General features: G+C 37.7%; 1 protein-coding gene across 2 annotated transcripts in view; it reads right to left on the bottom strand.

Moving 5' to 3' along the window:
- Positions 1–20,165, bottom strand: part of LOC107091891 (plexin-A2-like) — a 252,833-nt gene that overhangs the window by 195,674 nt on the left and 36,994 nt on the right. For both annotated transcript variants that reach the window (XM_015386090.1, XM_015386101.1), the window contains exons 2-3: positions 10,658–11,984; positions 2,475–2,657 (exon numbers count right to left, since the gene is read on the bottom strand). In XM_015386090.1, coding sequence (XP_015241576.1) covers positions 2,475–2,657; positions 10,658–11,854 — 1,380 coding nt within the window. In that variant the 5' untranslated portion in view covers positions 11,855–11,984. The remainder of the gene's footprint in view (positions 1–2,474; positions 2,658–10,657; positions 11,985–20,165) is intronic.

Here is a 20,165-nt window from a genome sequence, read left to right as displayed (position 1 = left end):
CTGGGTGGTTGTGGTCAAACTCTCTTTCATGCACATTAGATGAACAGTCAGAGCTGGCCGAAGCATGAGCCGTCATGCAAATCAAGGCTTCACCTTGACCAAGATCATACCTGTATGGAAATTGGGGAGACGCAGTTGCTTTTCTAGTCAAATCCTCTAAAAAACGAAAAATTTAAATAAAATCTAGCAAGGCAATGGTTCCACTGACACAAGCTTTTTAGGCCCAGTTTAAACAATCATAGCACAGATCAATTTACTTATTCTTAGCCAAATTTAAATTTATATCTATATTATTTGTATTACAACTGCTGTAATTAGGTTTTTGTTTGGATAAAATTAGGTTGATCGTAGTCTAAACTTTTCTCATTTTCTCATCTAGTGAGTCTCTGTATGTGCCTTAGTAGGATTAGGGTGCTCTGAGCACTCAACTGTGCTGCTTTTTTTGTCTAGATGTTCGTCTCATATGGTTAATTCCTTCTTCAGTTTGCTGTTACTGTGGCTACAGTCACGGCTCTGTGAGAAGCAATTTGAGTATGCACATAGCAGCAGCAGCAGCAGCGCGCTTGGCTTTTTCAGCAATGATACTTTGAGATCAGGGTGGATGATAGAGGCAAGAAAAGTGAGGAAGCTAACGGGGAGAGGCGCGAAGATAAAACAGTATCAGAACAATCTTTTTTGCCTTTTGAAATTTAACTAAATAAAACAAGAGGCAATAGATCTTTACGGTACAAATGATGAATTGCATCATTTTTTTTTCTACTCCAACCCCCACAGAATGATCTGTTAACAGATTTGAACTAGAGACAACATAGCTTAGGCCAACACAGATTGCCACTGCTTGTGCTAAAATGCCAGGCTTGACTAACCCAACGATTTGCAAAATGTAGCAAGATTTTTTGATGTGCATAAAGTAGCATAAAAAGTTCATCTTTAAAAAGCGGGTTCAATAGACACATTGACGGTATTTGTCCCTGGTTTCATTTTGCAGATACTGACTTTAATTAATTTCCAATTTCCCTTTAACAGCTAAAGCTATTAAAAAGCATAAAAAAAACATCTCACCTCCCAGGATAGACTGGTGTTTAAGAATTTTTATATTAGGGGTAAATGTAATGCTAGACTAAATTTGAGACACAAGTCATCATAATACAGGTTTTCTTGGCAATCGTGGCATAATACAAATGAGTGAGATTTATAACAGTCAATGATAACATAAGACTATTACTGACCAGTTGTAACAGAGAAAGAGCTAACCAAAGGTTCCTAGTCCCACAATGAATGTGTGATAACTGGCATTGGGGGAATGCACATGCTATCTTGGCTGTATACATAAGACAACAATAGGTGTTCAAGCTTCCTTTGAGTCATTATCATAGAAATCTGTCTACTTAGCGCAAACCGCCTCACTGTTAACAGTAATCTGTGTGTCTGTTTCTCAGAAAATGTAGAGCTTCACATTAACTGTGTGATTACCAAAGTCTGCTAGTGTTTTCCTATCACAGAGGTCTTCATTTAACATCCCTGCTATCTACGAAAAGACTAACTATGTCCTGCAGCCTGAATAGATAGTCTCCTATTGAATAACTTTATAAAACTCTGTTTCCCCTGATCTTTGATTTATCCGTTTAGCTGAACTGTGCACATAATTGCCATCTTCCAGTGATCTTTACTCAGTATTTTATCGACTCACCCACAAAAAAATTTCCCCAGAACCTGGTAGCACTAAATTAAGGTGTGTTCATTGACTTAAAATAAATCCAACAGTTGACCCAAAAGTTTTAATGTAAGAAAGCATTAATGTAGTGACAAAATCTAATTGCATAAGCATTAAATTAAATTAAATTAAATGTATAGTCCAACATTGGACTATATAGAGTACAGAAGGCCACCAAATCACAGGCCATTCTGACCAATGTACATATTATTAATCTCTGGTTTTAGAATACAGGGTTAAGCTCCTTCGCTGTCAAATTCTGTCAAAGCTCACCCAATCATTTCATTCCAGCAGCTCCAGTCTAAAAATCTATCACTGTAGACCATCCTACCCTCCCTTTACCCTTTGTCGCTTCAGTTTTCTCTCAAAACCAGAACTTGAAGGTTTAATGTACTGGCCAGGTCTCTCTTTTCTGCCATCACTTGGCCAGAAACAAAAAGGGTCCCATTGATACTAATAGTTCAGCTCAGGTTTTTTCCACACCGCAACAAGGTGCTGGAGGAGCTGGTAATGACCATTACGATGAGTTACCCACTGGTATCACCCTTCCCTGACAGTTCGACAGCAGGCTTTTAATACTAAGGAGATAATATTGCCTCTGACTATGATCCACATCCCCAGAAATAGAAGGACATCATGATGTCTATACACCAGGGACTTTTGACAGCTTGACTTTCTGTGCATCACGATAATGACGAGAGCGGAAATCTCCCACAAGAGAGGTGTTAACTGCTTCAGGAGAACAGGAAGCATCAATTACCTTCTTTATACGTCCACTCCTGGTGCCCACAAAAGCCACACAGTAGCCGTTGTAGACATAGGAAGTCACAGAAGTCATGCGGTCCCGAGTCTCAGTGTAGAGCGTGTGGCCGGTCACCAGCTGAGAGCCGCCAAGTGGCTGGTTGATGTCCAGACCACAGAAGGAGTCATCAATGGGCACAGGCTGCAGAACCAGAAGAAAAACATTTAGAAAGTGATTGTAAATCAGTCTAAATAAAACCAGAATCAGAAAGAATGTGTCCTAAAGAAAAAGAGGACGATGGGTATAGGGAGTTCTAATGGTAAGAGATTTCACATTATTAAAAAGCATTAATATTTCTCATCTATGTGAAATCATAACACAATGTTTTTGGTTAATCTTACATATAAACTTGTCTACTTGAGTATTCTTATCATAATTACTGTATCCTTATAGGAGTGCTTTAAAAACCTGTTTGTATGTTTGAGACTCTTCTGTTTATTCTGTTTATATTCAGGTTACATTTAGCCCCCGAAAAACACTTAGCCCTTAAACCAGTGAAGAATATATCATCATTTTAAATACTTGGTATTGCAGGATATTGGACTTTCTACAGAACTAAAGAAAATAATAAAAGTCCAGGTATAAATTATCTGTGAAGAATGTTAACTCAATTCTTAATCACGTTTTCAAGCACTGAATATTTATTTTGGAAGTGTTTTTTTTTTTTTTGTTCAGTGATCAAGTACTCAGACTTAAACTGGATAATTCTAAACTCAGGCTTAAAATCTCATAACAAATGCGGTGACATTCATTGCATTAATAAAAGACTTCTGCACACAAATAGGTCACTATAATACAACAGTTACATTTAGTAGTTTACCTGTCTAGCTAAAGGCATCTTATAAATGCATTAATTTTTATTTCCAAATATGTAAAATCTTTATTGGTGATATAATGAAACTAAGATGGGAAATATGTTTAAACAGCTAATGTAATAGTATTGTGTGTTCTTTTTGCTGCTCCCATATTCAGGGGTCGCCAAAGGAAGTCAGTTTCTTACAAACTTGGCAAATCTTTCATGCCAGAAGCCCTTCCTGACGCAACCCGGACTCGTACATGCATTCCAGTCACAGTATCATCTAAAAAAGTTTATAAAAAGTTGATCATGAACACAATCAGATTTCTATCCCTTTAAAGAACATAATTATCATAAGGAAAATTATCAATCTAAAACAGAGATTGCATGAAACAGATTGTGGAAAATAGTTCTTAGGTTCCCCTGAATATAATAAACCCGTTATAGAGTATCATCCTGTGGGCTGAGCGCATTGCTAAACACTGAACCCAAACTGAGATCTAAGAAAGAAATTCGTGGATGGAGCTGAATAGTAGAATAGTAGTTCTAAATAATTGATTAAGAGCAGAAACTGAAATACAAAGCGTAGTAAAAAGAACATGTCTCCATGAGTGAAATATGATGAAGCCGATGGACTGGAAGGAGAGCAGAGAGCGATGGTGAAGCAAAGACGTGCCAGATTAAGTTTAAGAGAGAAGTTGGCATTATTGTCCTACCTGAAAATATGTACCTGATCCACCTGACTAAGCTCTACCTGGTTCTCAATGTGGCTTGTTACCCTTACCTATCATTAGACCCCTGCAATAAGCCACAGTCTGGATAATAATACTAGTCAAAATGTCTGATGCAATCTGTAATTGTCCGTTTATTGGAAAATATGACTATAATCAAATAGTGAACAACGTTGTGTAAGAAAAATAAATGTGATCTCCATCCCTACACTAGATAAATCAAGACAGTGATGAAACAATGAGAAAGTAAATGAAGACAAGAAAGGGACGTTTCTGGTTTTATATAAGATAAGCTGACAGTCTGAGTGTCAGTGACCTCAATGTGCCATGTGGAGTAAAGTGGGACAGTCGACAGACCACCCCCATGTAAACATCCCCTAAAAACCTTGGCATATTTATTCACACATTCTAATGCCGGCTCTTTTGTTACCTTTCTGTCTATACATCTATCTCACATCTGCGCCCCCCCTAGGTTTACATGTCTCCCTTTTGGTCAAGAAATCATAATGTAAACAGACTAATTTCAGTGACATTCCCATTTAAGGGAGGCCAATCATATCAGACAGCGAAAACAATCATTAAGTTCAAAACGAGGGGGGGGGGGTCAAACACTACGGTGGTTATGATGGCTGCAAATAAGAACAGAGGAAGAAAACTAAAATTATGATCGTCTTTACTCTAAAAATAGAGTGCAAAGATTTGGGTTTTCTCTCTCTCAAACTTTGCATAATTTTTTTCAAAGCTGCCGCTTTTAGGACACTCCATAAATGCACCGTAGTGCTTTCAGTGGAAAGCACTACGATTGAATTCACTATGATTGAATAGAACTTAAGAAATTGATTAAGAAATCTTAAGAAATTGATTTAGTTTCCAGAATTTCAATTTCTTCAAGATTAAGCCCCTGTCACACCTTGACGATTTAGACCAGCGTATGCCTGACATACGTTGGATAGGTTATGGGTACGTTTTGTATAAGTTAACAGCAGCCAGGTTATTACCGCGAGCACGGACATCTTTTTATGCAGACCGGGTGCCTCCAGGTGCATGCACCTGAGGGGATCAGCTTTAACTGATGCTTCGTAATTCTCATGAAATGATGCTTGTGCATCGCTGCTGTGCTCTATGCATAAGTTAGGCTGTCCTTGGACATAAGTTCTAGACTTGTTATGAATACGCTATGTAGACACCCATATTTGAAAAAAAACACAGAAAGTTCAGCGTATGCCAGCGCTTTAGAAGATTCTGGGACGTCAGGCATATGCTGGCTAAATTAGCAAGGTGTGACAGGGCCCTTAAAAAGCTCTTTAAACAATTTGATGAAATCCAGACCATTTGACTCTTGTTATCATAAGAAATATTAACAGAGTTCTCGTTTGACAAAAACAGACTCTCACCTTGTCTTATTAATCCCTATCAAACCATTAAGTTATTAATTGATTATTAATGGTATAGCCAAAGGTTCCTTAAAGAAGATTTTTTACTAAATGAAACTAGGTGAAACAAAAACTTTTCCACATGAGGAGTTCTGGATAGAGCTTATTGACAAACAAAAACATTTTTTTTATCTTAAAAGCAAAAAGTTTATATATTATTTTACAATTTTTATATAATTGCTGCTCTAAGTGGGTTTCTCTGTCAGCTAAAGGCATGTCTTAGAGACTCTTTACTCATGTAACGATGAATTGATTACTAAATTAGTTGATGATTATTTCAATAATCGATTAATCTGATTAATTGTTTTAGCTCTAATATATATATATATATATATATATATATATATATATATTTCAATGTTAGCTGTCAATGTCTTTTTCAATTTACTTTATTAAATGATAAAAAAAAGAAAAAAAAGAAAAGCAAGACCAAATGATATTGTTAGTCAGTGTAGAGACACACATACAGATGGATACAAAAGAAAGAACAACATTTTGGTTCTACTCTGTGGGACTGACTACCAAGATGGTATGAATCTCCAGATGGTGGAAGGCTGAACGGATGGATGATAAATCTTTGATTGGCTGCTGTGTGAGTGAACATCCGTGGTTCAGCCACAGTTCCATTCCAAGGCTCAACAATGCCTGAATGTAAGCATACTTTCAGTGCAACGTGTGCAAGAGGAGTATATGCTGGATGTATATAATTAAAGATGTCCAGTTTGAATTTACAGACTACCTGTTGTTAGCAGTGAGACAGAAGAAAAGCATGCAGACACACTGTATAATTTGGCCAGAAGCTGTTTGAGGCACAATTAACAAAACCACAATGCGAGTCTAACCTTAAATAGAAGCTCTAACCAAAAATGATTTAACATCAGGATATCCTGGTTCAAACTAATGTCTACTCTAAAAACATTATAAAAAAAACAACAAAAAAAGACAGAATAATGCAGCCAAAAGCCACGCCCAGCAAAAATAAGGAAAGGTCTTACCATCAAATCAATTCTTAGTGGAGCAACACAATCTCCATAATCTCTTACTGAACAAAAAATACAGTCTTGGTTGCTTAGATTTCTCCAGTTAATAATAAATAATAAAAACGCTCGCTGTAGCAAAAAGACACAGCTTGGTGACACCGAGGCTCCATAATGGACACAGACTACATCTCACTGATGCAGGGATGGGATTTATACAAGGAAAAAAAAAATTGGGGGAGGTAAAGCCATGAAAAAGGTAAGTTATGTCTGGACTTTAACTGCAACCATGGTCATGGGTTAGATGACACAACAAATGGGCAGTTTGTGGGAAAAACCAAATCTAGGTGAGATTGGAGTGAAACAGAGACTAATGTGGAAAAAACTAGCGCAGATAAAGTGTAGATGATACCTACTAACCTGTAGAGAGGAGTTTATTACAGAAAAAATGAAAAAAAAATCAACAGTAATGATGATTACATGAGAGCAAAAAGAGTTCTGGTATCTGAATAGTATCTGTATCAGAATATACCCAAATTCAAGTATCATGGTTGGGAGGAAAAGGAAAAAAATGTGGAAAATGCATCCCCATCCAAAACCAGACATCTCCTCTACCACCTTAAAACCTTAATTACAACCTCTGATCTGAGTTACAGAGCAAAAGGACGCCGAACAATGGAGAGCACAGAGAGGGATGGTCAAACCTTTCTCTGTTTGCACTAATCTTTAGAAATGTAATTTTAAAAAACGCTGTTTTCCTCTTAATAAAATTAGATTCTACCATGTTTTCTCTTAGCAGGGTTAACAATTGTCTTTCTTTGTTTCCTAATTTTATTAAAGTACTCAAATCACAGTCCAACTGTTCTACATTTTTGTAGCATGAATTAATGCAGCGACACATTTATAAAAACACATTTAATCTACGGGCTTTTAAAAAGAGCTACACCCAGGGCAATAAGTGCACGCTGTTCTGTATTCATATGAGAAAAACACGTGATGGATTAATACTTCCAAGTAGCCACACTGTTCAGCATCATTCCAGCAACATTAGCAAGGCTGACATATCTGGCTGCTAAATGCAACTTATTGTGATTTTAGACTCCCACATTCATTGACGTGTATCTGCATAATCAAGAATACACTATGGATTTATTGGCTGCTTATCGAGCATGTGAGCGTGGTCGAAAGGGCCATGTTTGACATTTCTCTCGTCTCTCTGGCAAAACGCACAGAGGCCATGTAGCCTTTAATCCAAGCGGACAGCAGAACATCATTGGCAGTTCATGTCTGCAGAATAGAGTGGGAGGAGCGGTCATTGCAGGTAACAGCTGGCAACCATCAGTGCATATTGGGATGATTGGGGACTTCTCAGGGAAAGTGGAAGAATGTTCTAATCCCAGCTCAGGTGGATAACAAGGCTCAAAGCCACAGCACTGTCACCACTGCACGACTTCGTACGCCCACACCACTGTATGCTATATCCTTTTCTGCCCTCTCAGTAGAACTAATAAAAACTCAACCACCAGTTTTTTTTTTTTTGTTTTTTTTTTAAAGATAATATCTTTACTCTCTGTCCTGATGTTTTAAACGGGCACGTATATGGATTTGAGTGAATATGATCCATTGAGCTCCCTAAAGGGGATTAGCAAACAAAGAAGATAATCGCTGGTTTTCATCACAATGAGAGACACGGATATCATTAAACCTTACAATGCACATGTTAATGTCCAAGACTGGCAGGCTTTTTCATTGTATATTTAGATATATTACATAATAGAGTGAGTCAGAAGTCATTAATTCTTAATAATCTTAAATTCCTATTAGCTGCAGCAGAGTGAAAACACAGAGGACCACAGCCTCCTGGGACCTAAGGAGAATCAAGGAACTTAATTCTACTTGACAACATGTAACAGATACACAGCCTTTTTATTATGGGATAATTAGGAACTTTAGAGGGAATGGACTCGCGTGTGATCTACACGAGCATCACAAGCAGACTTGAGCAACCCCTAGACACCCTCCCTCTTAAATCTGCTCACAGTCACACACACACACACACACACACGTGCAAGCACACATATGCGCATAACTCCTGTTGAGTGGAATAGCATTTATTTTGACTATGCTTGGAAAAAAAATCACTTTGATGGTTGCAAAGAGAGAGAAAAAACAAACTGCGTAATTTATGAATGTGTCTCTGAAATGCACTTGAAAGTAGATGTTCTCTGATATCAGAGTAACAAAACAATTTGACATCATTACAAGTAGTTTGAGAGTCATTTGATAATAGAGCGCATGAAATGCCAGGCAGTCAGAAACATTTCCGGATGATTGCTGTGTTTATTTTTATTCTAACCCCCCTTAAAGGCACTGTGCTGCTTTGGCTCACAGAGAAACTTAAATAATTCCCTTACAGCTTATTATACTTCAGAGAATTAAACCACTGTAGATGTAGCTGATGTTTGTCAGTTCTCTGACCTCACTGATTGTAAAGTGTTCTGCATTACAAAAAGTATTCATACCCATTTTCACAATTTATCAGATTGGATTTTTTTTTATGATAAACAAAGACATAATAGTGCATAACTTAAAAGCTGGATTAAAAATCAGAAAAGTCTGGGTTGCATTTTCACATCTGGAAAATTACATGTTGCCCTTATTTCTTTGCCAACTGCTCAAAAATGGCAATGCTTAATCATTCCATTGTAGCTGTGGAGGTGAGTTTAGTTTCACCCATGTTCCCATGAAGATAATCATCCACACAGCATGATACTGCCACTACCATATAATAAAGTGGTGTTTTCTGATGAAGTATAGTGTTAGTTTTAAATTGAACAATACATGTTGTATGTTGACCAAAAAATGGTCAAATCTACTCTAATCTAACGAGAGCATCTTTTGTTTTTGCTTTTTGCAAACATGACTGCTTAGGAATTTCATGAAGAGTTCAAATCTAACAATAATAATGGTAAAAAAAAAAAAAAGTGGATTGTTTTTCTAGCTGCTCCATGTCAATCATGACTCCTTCTCCTTTTAAGGCTCTCTTTACCCATTCTGTCAGTTCAAGTGGGGGGGGCCATCCCTCAGTTGGTTACAACTTTTACCTCTTTGATGTTCATATTAGGGACTGAACAGTAACGTGATCTTGGAATGGTATTGTTAGTCTGTATTAATATAACACTGCTTAAAACTGCAACGATTTCATATCAGACCTGTCTGCTAGACCTCTGGTCTTTATCATGCTGTTTTATTCATTAATGTTCTCACAAATTGAGGCATTCACAGAGAAGCTGTATTTACACAACAATTATGTTACAAGCATCTTTGCTCTTTAAACCCACTAAGCTGATTTCTAAAGGCAGTTACATGCACCTCACTGGAAGAATGATCTAGGAATAAGTATAAATTTCTGAAATTCAGTATATTCACCCTCAACTTGAATAGGTAAATGAGATGATTTGCCATGATTTGTAATGAGTATTTTTACTCTTAAATGAAGATATTTTGATACAATGCACTTGAAATAAGACAATGCAATTGTGTTTTCCCTTTTTTAAATGTGATTTTCTTGTTCCATTGGCCAAATGTCTCTTTTAGCTTCTCAATTCAAGAACAATTGCACTTATTTTAAGAAAAAAGGCAGATTTATCTAGATTTGGATTTTTTCCAGACGTCCTTTCAGTGTATAAGAGTAAATGGGAGTGGAGACAAAAGCAGGCCACAATTTCTGGGTGATAAGTTGCACAGATAAAAAAAAAATATATATATATATTAAATTCGGCAAAATGTCCTTGTCACCACAAGACACAAAAAAATATAAAAACAATGAAATCATTTGCTGTGCTTTACTTTTTAACCAGTCAAACCTGCAAGACTTTTATATTTCAGGTCTAAAATAATTGACATATCTCTTTTCTAGAGGAATTGGACAAGTTGCTTTATTTAAATATTCTGAATTTGTGATCCTTAAAAACACCAACCCTAAAATAAAACACATTTTTGCTATTTTAATCAATCAGAGATCATACCTCTGAGGACTTCAACCTGACATTTTTGTCCCACTAAATTTAAAAACTAGTGCAAAAAAAAAAAAGCCCAGCTTTTTCTTTAGAGGATACAAATTGATTAGTACAGAAGGACCACAAAGATTAATATTTATTTATCTATATATGTAAACTGTGTGTTTTTATTGAGAGCAACTCACCGCTTTGGTACACCGCACATCCTTCCCTAAGAGCCAGTTGAGCTCCAGGTTTCCTTCTCCCTGATAGCAGGACTGCAGGCGCTCTTTGATTCTTGCATTGATGTCTCGGATTGTGAAGACGCAGAGAGCTGAGTCATCTGGCGGTCGATGGAACTGCTTCTGGCCCTTGGAGAAGATGGTGAACAGCACATCGTCTTGGGCACTTATGTTGAGTGAAGCAGCAAGAATCCGGCCTGGTTTGCCGAGGTAGGCGGCCTGCAGCAAGCGATACTCAATGCCGTTCTTCACACACCCAATAGGCAGAGAGACGTAGGAGTGAAATTTGCGGTCATCTTTACAAAGGCGAACAATGCGGGACGTGTAGAAGAGATCGCTGCTGGATCCACTCGATGACATGCTGTTTTCTGGCGTCTCTGGCTGAACGGTGAGGAAGTAAACAAAGCTGCCACTTGCAAAGCCGTAAACATAATAGATGTCAAAGTGTGAGACGAGAGCCAGTGTGTCCGAGGGGATCTTGATAAGGGAAGACACGAAATCAGTGTGCAACTCATAGTCAAGCATGGCAGAAGATTCTGGATCTCGTGGCAACTTTCGGCTAGAAAGAGTAGGAAAATAGTCCTGTTTCCCATCCACTGCCGTGCCAATGAAAAGCGTTGCGTCCTGGCCCTGTGACGGCACAATCACCCCATACATGGTCCCCGTCTGGTTGACGCTGGAGAGGTAGTGCTCTTTTTTGTGGGAGGGCTCCACTAAAATAAACAGGTCATCCAATCTGAGGAGTTTACACACACCCTGGTAGAGACTGCCACATGCCAGCAACCGATTTTGGGAATAATCAATGAGCAGAAGCTTGTTGACATTGTTGGTGGGCACAAGGGGCTCAGAACAGGGCTGTACAATTAGAGGAGGGTAGCAGGCCTTATTGTCATCCTTGGGTCCTGTATCATGGGAAACAAGGAGGGTCAGGTTGCCAGACAGCTTGTACACACGGTTGACTGCTCCAACATATAATGCTCCAGTGGTTTGATGAACAGTCAGGTGATTAAAAACCCAATCCCGTCGTTCAGGATGGAAACTAGTGAAAGTCTGCCCATCTATGGCAGGAACTGCTAGAAGCCAGAAGAAAAAAAGAGCAAAAACTACTCCAAACTTGGGGTAAAATGAGAAAGTCCTTTGCTTAGCCTTCAGACCATCCATGGTTACTATCCTACAAGGAAACCACTGATTGAGCAGAGAGAACGGTTTGGAGAAGGAGGGAGGTGACGTTTGCCTTTTTTGTCGAAGGCCAACTTGTGGGTCAATCTTTCACAAGAACCTTCACATGTTTCTGAAAGAAAAAAAAAAAAAAAACAAGATAAGAAGTTAGACATCTCAGCAGGAGTCACATTCCAAACAAAGAAACTCATGACCAAATGGGAAAAAAACTTAAGAGGTATAAATGCTGTGCTGCTGCAGGATATAGGGAAGGAGATCCAGATTTTAAGAGACATATAAAAATCATTATAGGGTACATTCCAAATGAGTTGCTGGATACAGAGAGACAATAAAGAAAGGAGACAAGTTAAAGCACAGGAAATTAGTCAAACCTGATTCATACTGATGATACCACAATAACACACTGACTAAGAACAAGGACATCCAAATAAGACATTAGGGGCCTTGGAAATGTGGCAGTGACTCACTGCATCTTACATCATCATCAAAAACCATTTTATATCAATCCTGGATTCCCTGAGTACTTTATTTTGTGTGAGGCCTCACTGAATCCACCTGACCTCAAAAGAATATCATGAGCTTAATCTCCATTTAAATATCAATGACAGAGAAGTTGTAGTTATGTCCCTATGATTGCATGCAATCCCTCAAAAAAGTACTCACACCCCTTACATTTTATTTTAATTATTGTATATAGTTGTTGTTAGCCCTTTTTTCTTTGATATCCCCAAACAGAATTCAGTGCACATGACTTTGGAAGTTACCACATTAGTAAAAGATGTCGATGTGTATGCAATTCTATGACAATATAAGTGCAGTTTCTCTTCAAGTATAGATCTCTAAGAGAACATGGTTAAAAACATACATAAAGACCAAAAAACAAGCAGCAAGACAGAACCCATTATTGAGGGGAAAAAAAGAAAGCCAAAGAAATTCAATTTAAAGTTGCCATAAGCTATTTATGGGACACAACAAACACGTGAAATAAGCTGCTCTGGTTAGAATAAAAAAATGAAACTTCTTGGTCTATGTAAAAAAAAAACCTGAAAAAACAGTACTGCCCTCCCCCCTGAACAGGCCGTCCAAATAGTAAAGAGAAAAAGTAGGCAGAATGGTGAGGAGATGGATGGAGCTAAACACAGGGAAACATCAACAGGAAAGTTAAACTCAAGTCCTCAAAGGCCATTGTCCAACACATCGACTAAATGGTTGACTACCTTCTCACCCCACAGTGAAGTTCCTCAAAGTCCTGCTAATTGCACAATTATTTGACTCAGGCGTGTTGAAACTAAGACACATCTAAGAGTTAAAGGACACTGGTGCTCAAAAATTGGAGTTTAACATACTGGTGTTGGATGTTGCACAATCTTTGAGGCTGAGGCAAAGGTTCCTCTTTGGCAAACAAACCTAATCATACATACAGACAAAAGACAGAATGTATTAGAATGATGAAGCATATTCATGTGCTAGAATGGACATGTTAAAGTCCAACCTTAAATTCAATTAAGAATATGTGACAACATTTAAAAAATAGATGTTAAAATCTGCATAAAAGCATGAGCTCAAATTTCAGCCCTTACGCACAAAAAGTTGGTAAAAATATACACAGGAAGTCTTGTAGCAGAAACTGCAGCATTCTAAAAAATAATTGTCTCTTTGGGACTGAAAATTAACTGCAGTGTATTTCCATAATATTTATTTGTACAATTTTTTGAAAAACGCATTTGCTTTTCACTAAACAAATATGCACCATTGCCTTTTGGGTCATATAAAAGCCTTGTAAAATACATTTAAGTGGTTATAGTTGTAAGGTGACAAATTGCCCTATATTTGAAGGTGAAAGCACATTATGTAAAATGTAGTCAGCCTAAAAATTTTTAATTCAACTCATCTTTCAATTTCCTATGCCTCATTTAATACTGGAATAAGGAAAAGACTGGATTTTACAGAATCCTGACACAGCTTGGCTACAGAGATTCATCTCAATGTGTGCAGTGAACTACAAGATAGAACTCACCAAAAAAGAAATCTGATCTATTAAACCACCTTCAGTTACTTTTACACTATTGTTTTATGTGCTTAAATGTCACAGTATTTTTTGTAAATACTGTATAATGAAAGTTTTTATTTTAGAATGTTCAATTTATCTTAAGAGAAACTCAAATATATTTCTGTTTCTTTGCGATAGCAGGTATGCTACGATATAAAATCAGGCGTGGGGGTCACAAAGTTGAATGAACAAAAGCGCATGTACTGAGAGACAGATATGAAAAAAAAGAATTAAACTAAATTAACAAAATGAGAGACATTTAGTTCCCTGATAGGACCTGCTACCCTGCTCACATAGCAGACGCCTTTGGTTCACGTGTGGTTTGTTTTGCAACTTAATGCAAACTTAATCTTCTTACCAATCTGCTAAACTAAACAACACAATATGTAAATCTACCGAGTAAGCAGAGCAAAATAAATATTTCAGCTGAAATAAACTTAACCTACCCTGTATCAGCTTTAAACTCCATAGAAGTCCAATGCAAGACACAGAGCAGATAGCTCACAAGATAGAGACGCTCAGTAATCCAGAGGTTGCAGAATCAAACCCGAATCATCACTTTTAATTGATTAAATGCTTTTGGAGCTGAAGTGATTGAGTGGTGTTGAACTAAGGTGATCAGTTCATGTTCAGTCAACACAAAACTGCAAAATGCTGCCAAAGCAACACATTTAGTTAAGGGAATTAGGGAAATTAGATCAGCTGTGGTTATTTTATTATGTGGGACCTACATGTACACAACAGGTAAATGAAAATACCTTTTTTTTAGCCGTTTTTTCCCATGCAGTAACTATCTCATCATTGGAAGAAAAGGCCTGGAATTTATAACTAGATCAATTGAGAACAAATTGGAAAACACTTCTACGCAGGCTTTTCCTCACTCATTGACCTTTATGAAGCACCATTTACAAAACCGAAGGCTATTAAATATCCATCAATTATTTCTTTTTAAACATTGCTGTTCTTTTTTTATCTTTTCATCCCCATCTCTGGCTTTTATGATTAGATAATCAAGCGATTTATCATCACAGCAACAGCAACTGAAGTATGAGTGTATCTCGGTTTGTGTGTCTCATTTCCTTGCCTCCAAATTATCAGTGCGCTCTATCAGAACCAGGCAGTGTGAGAGGCTAACAAGTGGAGAGAATGGCAGTGCATCCCAAAATCAACTATGATCAGGCGTAGCGATCCAACAAGGGTAATTACTGTGGAGCTGAGGGAGGTAAGCTGGGGAGCGACACAGGGAAGCCAAGGGCTGGAACGTGTCAGAGGCGGCCTTACATCATTTGTCACGCTCCAGATTTGCATTCGCCAGAAGCGAGGGCACAGGGAATCAAGGGTGGAAGATGTGGGGGGAATAATCAGCCACTGCAACTTAAATAAAAAAAAAACACACGCCACTAAAAGTATGAAAAAAAGAGTAATATAAGGTGGTATAAAATCAGAATGATACAAGCTCTTTTATAAACCTTAGTCTGGATCAAGTTACTGTCATTTTGGGGTCCCTACCCTCTCCTTTTATCTGCGATCCTGGAGCACATTTTGTTCTTAAATATAAACCCTTAGGAAGTGTATTGATCCATGTGTCCATAAACACAGGTCTTAAGGCCCAATCAAGCTGTTCTTGGCGTGCGTATGGGCGGAGGTGTGGGAGGTACTGTATCCCAGAGGCACTTTATTAGCATGGTCATAAAAGTGCCACTGCCCCTAAAAAAAAAAAAGACAGCAAGAGGTAGACCCTTACTCTCACTTTCTGCTGCCTGCATGCTGCTACGCTCCTTTGTGTGAGTTTGCACAAGCTGGATGTGCAAAGTGCATCCCGTTGGTGGAATAATGAACCTCCTGCTGAGCTAGCTTTTTGCACAGGCCCCACCGCCTTTTGCCTCTTAGGGCTTTTTTCGACACCCTCCGCCCTTAATTGTATATGTGTGTTCAACACTTACCCCCATCTATCTCTTCTTCCTCTCCTCATTATTTTGGTCTCCGTCCCAACTCATCGCGAGGCATAAAATGCATCATGTTTTGGCTACAGCTGCACAGGCAGAAAGTTTTACAATGGTCTAAATAAAAAAAGGCTCGACCAAGGTTATCCATTCATATTGCTTTCAGCAACATGGGGGACCAAAGTCTTTGTTTAAGTTGATTGCATGACCACTTCTTTGTTGAACATGACATGGACTTTCTCAGTGCTTTGCAGCTGTGGAACAGACTTGAAAAGAATAAGCCCAACACCGGATCACCCGTGGTGCTCTGAAGTTCAAAGCCCTGTCTTTGTTTAGTTTATTAGGTGTCGGAGTTAACAGTGATGGACATTAACATATAAATGCATTCAGGAATGATTCATAGATAAATGCAATTACCAACTGACCCAAAAAACGAAGAGGGCACGACGGTTGTTGCAATAAATACGATTATTGTCAAGTTAGAAAATAAGGTAGAAACATTTATAAATCTAAATGCATAATTTAAGTCAAAGGCTTTAAACTTTCAGCTATAAAAATTATCTTCTGCTCTAACAGCAGGTCAGTTTTCAGCAGGATACAGGCACTGTTTATACCTTTATAAAAACACCAAAAACAACAGCTTCTTGAATTAGCTTAATGTGTACGCATCATGACATCAGATATGGTTTATAAAGTCATAATAATTTTTAAATAAGAAGTTTAGAATTCTGAAAAATGTATACATAAAAGTAAGCCTTATAGTATATTTTCAATGCTGCGGGTTTTCTAAAATCACAAAGTCTCGACACAAAAGAGCCTTTGGTGCCAAGTCCTCTAAATGGGAAAGCATTGACTTATGTGATGACACTGTGTTGAACCCCAGAGCCTGGCTGCCTATTAAAGCAGATTGTTTGTTTGACAAAAAAAGACCTTCCTTAAGGGAATAGATTGTATTGATGTGGGGTGGGTCACTGGTAACAGAGAAAAGATGGAGAAAGAACTCCTGCTTCCCTCAAAGTTACTGAGTGCAGCAAAAGTTCATAAGCTCTGAGAAAATGAACAGGTAGAGAATTTGAATTTTGACTTTCTGATCAAGACTAGATTTGGCCAAGAATATGAAATAATCTAAACCCTGACATTCTGACTCGCTATGACCCTGTTTCCATCCAACTGAAATGTGAATTTTAGGTTAACTTTAAAAAGTTTGAACATAAGGAAAAACTAATTTGCTGTGCTTACATTTGGTTTAAAGCGAATTAACTAAACATCACAAAGTGTGATGTCAGCTCACGTCGTTATCAGAATTACGCCGTCATGCATGGTTGTAAGCATGGTTCTAGGAGTGACCACATAATGCGAAAGGTTTAGTGAATATGTTGCTATCAGGCAAGTTTTTCTCATGTTAACATGTCAGCTAGTAATGGTGATGTTGCTTCCAGCCACATTAACGGGCAATATAGGAACATATAATGGCATAAGGTGTCGACAGCAGAAACAGCTGATCAGTCATGTGAGTAAAAGTTTGCTACATCAGAGCCACTAATCTCTATTTATTCACTATGTAGCCGCCGTCTACCATGCTGATACTCCCCACTCCCACAGAGACACGCAGTAAAAATGCCTACATGTGTAGCATTTGGCTGCAAAAAACAAAGCAGTTTGCCGGCTGTGGGAAGATGTTTCCCAGGTAATTTCACAGTCAGTGGATGTGCTAATCAAGAAAATCAATATATACTTCAATGTATCCTATACTATAGTACGTAGCATAACATTAGTCCTCTATCTTGGAATGACTCAAAGTTATTGACTGAGTTAGCCATTGACATTGTGTCTAACACAAGATAGTAGAAAGTAGAGTAAATAGAAAGTAAGTCACTGTGAAATGTCAATGTAGTAATTCTTTATTAGGTGGATGGCGCTGTTGTTTTGTAATGCATTTCTCATTTGAAAAAGTTATGTGCTGAAATACATTCCGTTATATTGATGGAAAAAAATCAACTCAAACATTTGCCCCATATATATATATATATATATATATATATATATATAAATAATGCATACATTACCAGGCATGGGAAATTTAATTACCATGACAATGTAATGAATAAATGTATATTAAATACACATCATCAATTTAGCACTTTTGGCACAGCTGTATTATTATGCTCCATTATAAATAAAAAGCAAAGCGGCGCATGTATGACGTCATCCACCAGCACCGGCTATCATTCATTCATCCTGCCCGCTGAACTGCTGCTAGTTTTACTCACATGCCTGGAAGTTGTCTAGTGCTTCTACCACAGATGATCTCGCTCTCAAAATTTAATTGAACGATTCAAATTATCTAGCCGAACAAATAGAAGGGGTAGAGTGTAGCTCCCTGGTGTAATGTACATTGGTTAAAGTTTAAAAAAAATAAAAAATAACTCCAGTCCAGTGTGCGGATGACATCATACACGCCCCACTTTGTTTTTAAAAGATAGTAATTATAAAAAATAAAACCGCGGATGTCTGGGGTCAGTGATTCGCCTACATGTTATGAATGCTGGCGTACCATAAATGATAAATTATGAACAGTTTAGTTTGTGCCTTCAAGTCGTTTGCCCATAGGAAGACGTTACTTGCATATAACCTAACGGAATATCTTCAGAACCGCTCCAAATGACACAAAACTCATATGGGTGAGTAGAACATGATGTAATAACGTAAAATCAAGGGCCCAATGTAAAGAAAAAAAAAAACGAAATTCCCCTTTAATGTCTTCCAATTTGAGATTAGCCAATAGACTTAAACAAGCACTATGTAACATTTTTAACTTAAAAAATCCTCTTTTATGTCCCTATGACGATAATCTAAGTGTTTATGAAGCAATCAAAGGGTTTGTCATCTCCTCTTATTGTTTCTCAAAGGAAGACCACACCTACAACTTTTACGCCACCAACTTGGTGGCAATCTTGTTGCTCTGTTCTCACCCCCAAATAAGGAAAGGCTTTACGGCAGCCTGGTGTAAATGGATCAATAGCCACATGCCCCTTGCTGCGCTACTCTCAGTTGATCATGGAACACTTATGGATTTTGGAGGTTTTTGAAATGGCGAAACCAGCAATGAAAGGCAAAGAAAACCTTTGATCAAAGATCAAAGTAAATCTATCTATCTACAGTATAGTAGCTATATATAGATGAAGATGTAGATAGCTACATACAGTTGTGCCCTAAAGTTTTCAAACATTTCCTTTAAAGACAGAAAATCAGCTGCCAGTAAATAAATCAAAAATGAAAAAGGTAAAAATAAATAAAAAATAATTAAAAACGGAGGTCATAAAATAGATTTTAAATATATAAATAATTTTTGACACTATTTCTTACCTCTTAATATATATGTTTTTTTTTGTCTTTTCTAGCTGTTTTAACTCTTACAATGTGCTGTAACTGAAGGCAGTCAGCCGTGATGAAACTGCTTTCAATGCATCCTCAAAGGGGAGCACCACATTAAATTACTCTGTGCTCCTTTAAAACCTATGAATTACACATAAATAAAACCCATACATTTTTTTTTCTGTCCATATGTATTAAATTCATGCACATTTGTTTGAGTAATTAGTAACTGTGTGCTCAAGCATAAAAAAAAAAAATTACTAGCAGATTAAGTTGCTGGTCAATGTTTTACAGCATTCAGACAAGTGATTAAGCTACATACTATCTACACAGACAATTTTTCATAGTTGCTGAAAAATACAAATAAATGTGCTAGATCAAATTGGTTACAGCGTCATTCTTGTAAGTGTAACCCAAGCATTTTTCAAATCAGACCTATAATGCTGGAAGTATAGGCCAACTATAAAGTCTAAAGAACGGATTGTACTTCTGAAACCGCACACATTAAATGTCGCTTGCATCTGGTCGCAAACCAGTTTTGCAGGTATGCTTCTGCAATGTCGGTCTGGAATTTCTAGGGATGCACAGCAGTTTCCTGCCAAAGCGCTATTTGAGAACTTGCAAGAACTTCGGCGGATGGTTACGAGAACTTCTTCGGCGACGCTGGCAGGAGTGTTTAATCTCCAAAACAACCTGTTTGAGGCATCGTACAAGTGGTTGTACTTCCGAACCTCCTCGATCAACCTCTTGTTGTGGTTATCCATTGTTATTATTACTCCTCTGTCTTTAAAAATGGCGCGCACTGGCACCAAATCGAGAAGAACGACCACACAGACAGCCGTAAAGGCATAGCAAGGACCAATCACAGCTGCTTTTTGCCAGCAGTTTTCTGCTTGAGGTATGCGCGAGTTTGCGACCATCGGAC

Source organism: Cyprinodon variegatus, unplaced genomic scaffold, assembly GCF_000732505.1.
Source record: "Cyprinodon variegatus isolate N-32 unplaced genomic scaffold, C_variegatus-1.0 Scaffold16, whole genome shotgun sequence".
Lineage (NCBI taxonomy): Eukaryota > Metazoa > Chordata > Actinopteri > Cyprinodontiformes > Cyprinodontidae > Cyprinodon > Cyprinodon variegatus.
The sequence above is the reverse complement of the archived record's forward strand: the minus strand, read 5'-3'. Positions and strand labels throughout refer to the sequence as shown.